The 7,541-nt window shown below is 40.7% G+C and overlaps 2 protein-coding genes across 2 annotated transcripts; both read left to right on the forward strand.

Moving 5' to 3' along the window:
* The first annotated feature begins 475 nt into the window (after window positions 1-475).
* Window positions 476-2,262, forward strand: LOC109149582 (thaumatin-like protein 1b). Its single transcript, XM_019297417.1, has 3 exons — window positions 476-644; window positions 741-1,440; window positions 1,980-2,262. The coding sequence occupies exons 1-3, from the start codon at window positions 590-592 to the stop codon at window positions 2,155-2,157; spliced, it is 933 nt and encodes a 310-aa protein (XP_019152962.1). The 5' UTR covers window positions 476-589; the 3' UTR covers window positions 2,158-2,262.
* A 1,901-nt stretch (window positions 2,263-4,163) lies between these two features.
* Window positions 4,164-5,783, forward strand: LOC109149581 (pathogenesis-related protein 5-like). Its single transcript, XM_019297416.1, has 2 exons — window positions 4,164-4,584; window positions 4,665-5,783. The coding sequence occupies exons 1-2, from the start codon at window positions 4,524-4,526 to the stop codon at window positions 5,672-5,674; spliced, it is 1,071 nt and encodes a 356-aa protein (XP_019152961.1). The 5' UTR covers window positions 4,164-4,523; the 3' UTR covers window positions 5,675-5,783.
* The last annotated feature ends 1,758 nt before the right edge of the window (window positions 5,784-7,541 follow it).

Raw genomic sequence — 7,541 nt, forward strand, 5'->3', positions numbered from 1 at the left:
TGTTTTGTGATTCTAACAGATAAAATATTACAATGTGATAAACCAATTTTATATGTTTAAATATAACTGATCATCTAATCTAAAATTAATAAGACCAATAAATTGCTCCTTTAAGTGATTATATATGCTCTACAATTGATACATGATCTTTCCATGGCTCTTAATTTTTTCCGTTACTAGTTTAATTTATAAGGATATCAAAGAAATAGCAAGGTATATTTTCTTTTATATCTATTTCACGGTTGCAAAACAGTAAACCATACTCCAACAACACAATCATTATTCCATGAATCATGTCATCATGGTTCATATATCGTTGTATAGATTATAAAAAAATATATTTTTTTAATATACTAAAAGTACATTAATATATAATTTTAATATATTAAAAATTTACATTGTCTTCATAGTCTACATAACGCTATGTAGACCATGGTCCACATAAAACTTTGCCATAAAAACGGCAATGCAGTACATTTCCCCTTCTTGCTGCGTATATACACGCATAGCGGGCAGACACTCTCAGTACCAGAAAAGCCTTTCTCTCTCTCTCTCTGTCTAAATTCTCACTTTATAACTTATAACATTAATGGCAGAATTTGTTTTTGTTTTATTTGTAGCGTTCACGATTCTGTTCATATCAGGTATTGCGAATAAAAAGATTATTAATATGAATGTTTCTTTCTTTAAAAAAGATTTATTTTTCTGAAAAGTATAAATTCTTTTTAAATGTAAATTAGGAGCATATTCATCGGCGATCTTCACCTTAATAAACAATTGCGAGCAAACAGTCTGGCCAGGCATTTTGTCGAACGCCGGAGTTGCGCCGCTCTCCACCACCGGCTTCACTCTGGAGAAGGGCGAATCAAGGGCCATAAACGCGCCGCCTTCATGGGGCGGCCGATTCTGGGGTAGGACCCACTGTTCCCACGACACCACCGGGAAATTCACTTGCGTCACCGGCGATTGCGGCTCCGGGAGCGCGGAATGCGCCGGAGGCAGCGCCGCCCCGCCGGCCACGCTGGCGGAATTCACGCTCGACGGCCACGACGGCATGGACTTCTACGACGTGAGCTTGGTGGACGGGTACAACCTCCCGATGCTGGTGGCCCCGCGCGGCGGCTCCGGCTCCGGCGGGAACTGCACAAACACGGGGTGCATGGCGGACTTGATTGGCGCCTGCCCGGCGGCGCTGAAGCTGACGAGCTCGGCGGGGCAGAGCGTGGGGTGTAAGAGCGCCTGCGAGGCTTTCGGCGAGCCGCACTACTGCTGCAGCGGCGCGTATCAAACACCCGACACTTGTAAGCCGTCGGCCTACTCTGAGGTGTTCAAGAACGCTTGCCCGCGCGCGTACAGCTACGCCTACGACGATAAAAGCAGCACGTTTACCTGCACCGGCGCCGACTATGACATCACTTTCTGCCCTCCACTAGATACCAGGTACCTTTAATTTCCCAGTTCATATCAAATTAATATTTTTGTTATTTTAGTATTAATGAAAAGTTGACACTATACTATAAATAGAAATATTAATTAGCAATCTAAAAATAGCCGATCGAGAAGAGCAGTAAAAGTTGCGTTGGCATTACGGACTTCTAATTTTAGACTCCCAAACAACGATGAATGAAATTACGTGCCACGACGATCATGCAAAATCAGACGGTTCACCTTTTCAACTCAAACACGTAATTTGGACTCAGAGATCAGTGGTTTTTTTTTAAAAAAAAAACAAGTTTTTTTTTTTTGGGTACATTCGAGTTATAAACGCCAGCAAATCGGCAATCAATTGTTATACCATACCATGTGGATTCTCATCTAAAAATAATATATATATAATAATTAACATAAGACCAAACACATTGTACTCAGATAACATATAGTGATCTTTTCTATGTGGGAGGTTATGAGATCGAAACTCAACATTTAAAAAAGTATGTTGTAATAGAGTCAGTAGCATCAGATGCTGAAAATTGTTGCAGGCAAAAGTCGTCTTCAATGAGCGGCGGCGATCGCGAAGACGGGATACCTTCAGTAATGGACAGCACAATGGTGTACGAGGGTGCAAGTGGAAGTGGGTCTTCAATTAGATTAGAAGCCATTTATGTTGCCATCTCCGTCTTTGTAGCGATCTTGCTCTTCAATCCCACGCCCATATAATATAACCTTGTGGGTATATATGGTGTCACAACTTTCATGCGAGAGCCCAAATCTTTCAATTTCGACGTGTATGTAGATCCTGATCTGATCATAATTTATTAGAAGGAAAAGTAGGGTTTAGGTAAATGGAGAAGAGTTATATATGGATCATTTTCTTGTATTGAAACTGTTGATGTAAATTATAGATTACTTTATCAATTACCATAATATTAATGATTTATGCCCAAATTATTCCAGTTTTCCCAACATACAATCAGTCAATCACTGGGGTCATTTATGAATGTTTGATAATAAGTAATAACGAACGAGAAAGAAAATTAATTTTTGAGTGGCTTTAGGTTGTTTCAAGTTAGAAATATTGAATCTAGCTTCATTTTCACGTCCTTCCTTAATGCTTACAAAAATCATGTGTATAACTCTCCGCTCCAGTGCAATAGTGCATAGTCATGACCATGGTTTTGGTTTCGGAAATGCCCAACCCAAAATCGTTTTCCGAAACCAAAACCGGAACCTTATATATAAAAGTTCCGATTTCGGTTTGAATAGTCGGTTCTAACTAGATTTTTTAGGCTTACACATCATTTTATCAAGATTAAGTTGCCTACATAACCTTCGACTTTTCATTTTAAAAACAATAATAATTTTTTTTCCTGTCATGCATGGAACTGGAATCGTCAGTCCATACAATTCTAGTTCCGATTCGATTCCATCAGTATATGCATATATGGTTCATCCGAATCGAACCGTGGTCATCTCTAATACTAGTGCAGGATTGACTAATGATCGATATTGCTACTCATGCCTCGGGCTATGCGGCATTTAAATTGCTACAACTAATTGTGATAGTGCTAACCTTTGGTCAAGTTACCAGGGTCTACCCCGTGCCTTAGAATCTCTTGTGGAGTTGTGGGGGTAAACACATATTTTGCTACACGTGCATGGGTTATAAACACATCTTTTGCTACACGTGCCTAGGGTTATGTGGCATTTATTACAACTAGTTATGATAGTGTTTGATAGTGATTATTCTTCGATAATCGTGCTTGTATGACGGTCGATACCGGACTATCTTAATGAGTTGGGTATGGTCCGACCTCGTACCCGCACACTCCCGACCTTCTCGCTTATTGAGTTCTGTTAAGGGCAGCTTGTACAAGTGCCTTTATGTTCTTTGCACCCCGGTGACCAATTCAGGTCGGGACCGACCTCACCGACCTAATTCCGGTAGGAGTGCAAAATCTTCAGAAATATCAGAGCTTGTGGCCAAGCCCCCTTGGACCTCGGGCTGAGCCTCTACATGAGTTCCACGTGTCGTGCATGCCGCAAGACCAGAACCTGTCCTCATCTTTCCTATACATACCGCATTTATTGCTGAGATGTGGATATTTGGCTATTTCTATACGCTGGCTATTAGCTTAGGAACCTCTGACCCATTGGAAAGTATTCCAAACTCTAGAACTTAAACCAACAAGTAGACTAGGCAAAGGATCTGAACACATAACCGACCCTAGAACCATATATAGTAGTTGATATTGTCCGTATGTACTACATCAGTCTAGCTACCCAGATCTACTCGCACCTTATTATAATCTCGTGTGGGAGTAAACACACCTTTTGGTGAACTGTTAGGTCGGACACTAAGCTACCCAAAATTAAAAGTGATTGAGATGGAGGCTCGAAACTTGGTTATTTTTAAGTGTTGTCTAAAGAGTCGTTGGATGAGGTAAATCGTGAGTCACACAATAGTCTCCTAGTTAATCTCGATTATATGATTGACTCTACGCATAAGAAATTTATCTTCACACTTCTGCCAATTTGATGATGCATGAGCCCAAATTTCACATTGTCATTGACTTTAGCTACAATCCTAACTTCAAAATATTGTTAGCGAGAGTCGAACATTTTTACCAACAGAAATGTTGCTGAAAATCTTGCATTTTTTATCATCTTTAGATAAAAAGTTAGAAAACTTTTCTAACTTTTGACCTTGTTAATTTAAAAACAAACATTCTTGTGAATAGTACAATTTTCTAATACATTATGTTTGGTCTGTCGTCGGAGAGCTAGTATAGAATGGCTTCCCCTGTCATGGATTGTGAAACTTTGTCGGGCCCTTAGTAACGCCAGAAACCACGTTTGATTCCATTTTGTCATTAAATAACGTTAAAAAAAAATTGTCATCATTTGGCGGGAACTCTGGTTCATCCATCCATGGTAGCTAAAACTTCGCTTTCTCACTCTCTCACCACTACATCCCCTTCCCTCTTGTCCGCCATTGTTAATCCTCTAACAAAGCTCCATTACATATATATCTTTCTTTCTTTTTTTAATTCTACACGCACACCAAGTATTCGAGAAAATACCACATGTCGGCGACTCCTAGCTCTATTATTTTCATCTTCTTCATGGTCCTGGGAATCTGCAAAGGTAAACAGAATTGTTAATGAAAAACGGAGATGATAGATAAATTGTTCAGATTTTGAGGTTACGTTCTTGGATTTTTGTAGGTGTATTAGCGGCTACATTTACGTTGGTTAACAAGTGCGAGTTCACAGTATGGCCCGGAATACTGGGAAATGCGGGCAGTGCAAGATTTGATAGTACTGGATTCGAGCTTGGTTCGGGTGGTTCAAGGGCTTTCCAAGCTCCGGCGAAGTGGTCGGGCCGGATTTGGGGCAGGACCGGTTGTAGATTTGATGGTAGTGGCGGTGGAGGAAATTGCACAACCGCGGACTGTGGTCCGTCGGTAGAGTGCAATGGCGCCGGCGCGATTCCTCCGGCGACCTTGGCTGAGTTCACGATTGGCTCCGGCGGCGGCAAAGACTTCTACGATGTTAGTCTGGTTGATGGATATAACTTGCCGATAAAAGTGGAGGCGGTTGGGGGATTGGGCGCGTGCGGGTCAACGGGTTGCGCTGCGGACTTGAACAGAATTTGCCCGAACGAATTGCGGGCCAAGGACGGGCTGGCGTGCAAGAGCGCGTGCGGGGCGTTCGCGAAGCCGGAATATTGTTGCAGCGGCGCGTATTCCTCGCCGGCGACATGCAAGCCGTCGGTGTATTCTAGAATGTTCAAGACGGCGTGCCCGACGTCTTACACCTACGCCTACGATGACGCCACCAGTACCTTTACCTGCACCGGAGCTAATTATGTGCTTACCTTCTGCCCTTCAATAACTAAACCTCCCCCTCTCCCTCCGCCGCCTGTGAGCGCCGGAACATCAAACGGGCCGCCGGTGGATGCCGGAGCATTAAACGGACCTCCGGTGGCCAATGCAACGCTGAATGCACCTCCAGTGGAAACAGGAATATCAAACGGGCCGCCGGCGGCTAACGAAACAACCAAGGATCCTGAATCTGATCCCGGTTTGATGCCGGAGGGAAATCAGTACGACAGTCTATGGCTACCGGACTTTCTGACGGGGGATTCATCACCAACTATTTCATGCTTCGCCATGCATTCTAGGTCTCCAATAAGCTCAGCAATCGCCATTGTTATCCTTTCTTTTCTTCACTAACTATTCTCAATTCTCAATATTATACTCGCATCCTGTCAAGAATGTACCTAAAATTTTCCTTTTTATATGTAGCTCTTCCAATCAATTGTGTATATGTTTAATTTTGTCATTTTATGCCTCCAAAAATTCTTTTGAGTTAATACAAAGTTTAATCATTATATTGAGTTTGGTATTTTTTTAAAATTTATTTATTAACAATTACTGTTGTGTTTGGTTTTAAAAAAATATTGTTGTGTTTGACTTTTTTTTTTAATACTTTTTTAAAAAAAATATTACTGACTCTATTACAAAGTAATATCTGTTTATACTTTCTGTAACTATTACACCTAAAGAGTTAATACCTAACTACAGAAATTTGATCCTATGACCTTCCCTCGGGGAGTTAGTAAGTGTCATATGTGCAAATTTAGTTTTAAATATTAAAGAAAATGCAGATAATTGAATTTGAAATTAAAAAAGCCAGAACAAGGCTATTGTCGTTTCATTTCACTAAAATCTGCAACCTATGGTTACTAGCATGATCATATGTCAGTATATGCGAATGCTCTTCGGGGAACCCGGGCGGGGTGCCCGCCGGATACCCGCCCCGCGTGACCCCGACTTTTGAGTGTATATATCTCCCCTATAAAATCCCTACTCCGATACTCGCTTCCAGTATCCTTTACCCGAACGACGCCTCTGCACTTCTCCCCAAGACATCACGATCTTTGCTTTCAAGGCCCAGGCTCCGGTAACAAACAATTACTTTCACCACCTACCTTGGCTGTGATTTCGTTGCTTATTCGTTTAGTATATACCATTTAGCTAATTTACTATTCTACAGTTAAAACCCTGCTTGACCCATATGCAGCCACCTATTTTTGAGTCATATATTATGTTGTCATTGATTTTTCTACTCTGTTTGACCGGTTAGTATTCATCTCACTGTGAATTTGTAATCTGTTGAGCAATATTTGAAGATATGAATCTAGCATTATCACTTGTATTGCCACATCAAATGTAGATGTTGCTTGTCTTATTAAGGCCATGGAAAAATTCTCTAAATGCTACCATGTTTATTTTGGAATCTTTCAAGTTCAACTATGATGAATTTTTGCTTGTCAGCTCTCAGTTTGTATGAGAACATTTCCACATTTGGTCTCCAATTATTAAATCCTTGTCGCATTTGATCCCTCTAACCTAATTTTCTGTCACCCGTGACTTATCTTAAAGGAAAAAATTGTTATTATCCATTACTTTTTCTTAAACCTCTTGGGAAGGGGACCAGAAATGACAATTTCACCCTTCAAAATAAGTCGCCTTGCCTGAAATTTGGTCACCGGTGATTGGAAATTAGGTCAGAAGGACCAAATGTGGCAATGATTTAAAACTTATGGGACAAAATGTGGAAAAATTAATAGTCGGGACCAAATGTGGAAATGGTCCCATAGTTGTGGGACGAAAGTGGAAAAACTCCCTATAGTTAACACTAAAAGAATTGAGGTATTGCAGTACTGTTCTCTGGTGCAGGGCATTTCTAGCTGCCTTGCAGATACTGAAAAGTGTTTTATGTTTCATGTTGCAATCTATAACTCTTGCTAGAGCTTCTGCTATTGGCACTGTCGATCAGCATAAAACTCATTTAGTCAAGTGAAGCATATATTTCTCGATTACAGTTGGGTCGTACTCTATTTTAACCTTAAGTGGTTATACAATGCAATCATTGCTTTCCTAGTTGATTCATGTAAGTTGCTTTGAAAATTTCTAGTTTATGTACTTGCACACTAACAGTGGAGCATTGCACTAATGGTTATATGTGTCAGACTTAAAGCATGAAGTATTTATTTTATCTTAGACTTAAAACCTGAAGTACTTATTTTAGAGAAAC

Source organism: Ipomoea nil, unplaced genomic scaffold (assembly GCF_001879475.1).
Source record: "Ipomoea nil cultivar Tokyo-kokei standard unplaced genomic scaffold, Asagao_1.1 scaffold2159, whole genome shotgun sequence".
Taxonomy (NCBI): Eukaryota; Viridiplantae; Streptophyta; class Magnoliopsida; order Solanales; family Convolvulaceae; genus Ipomoea; species Ipomoea nil.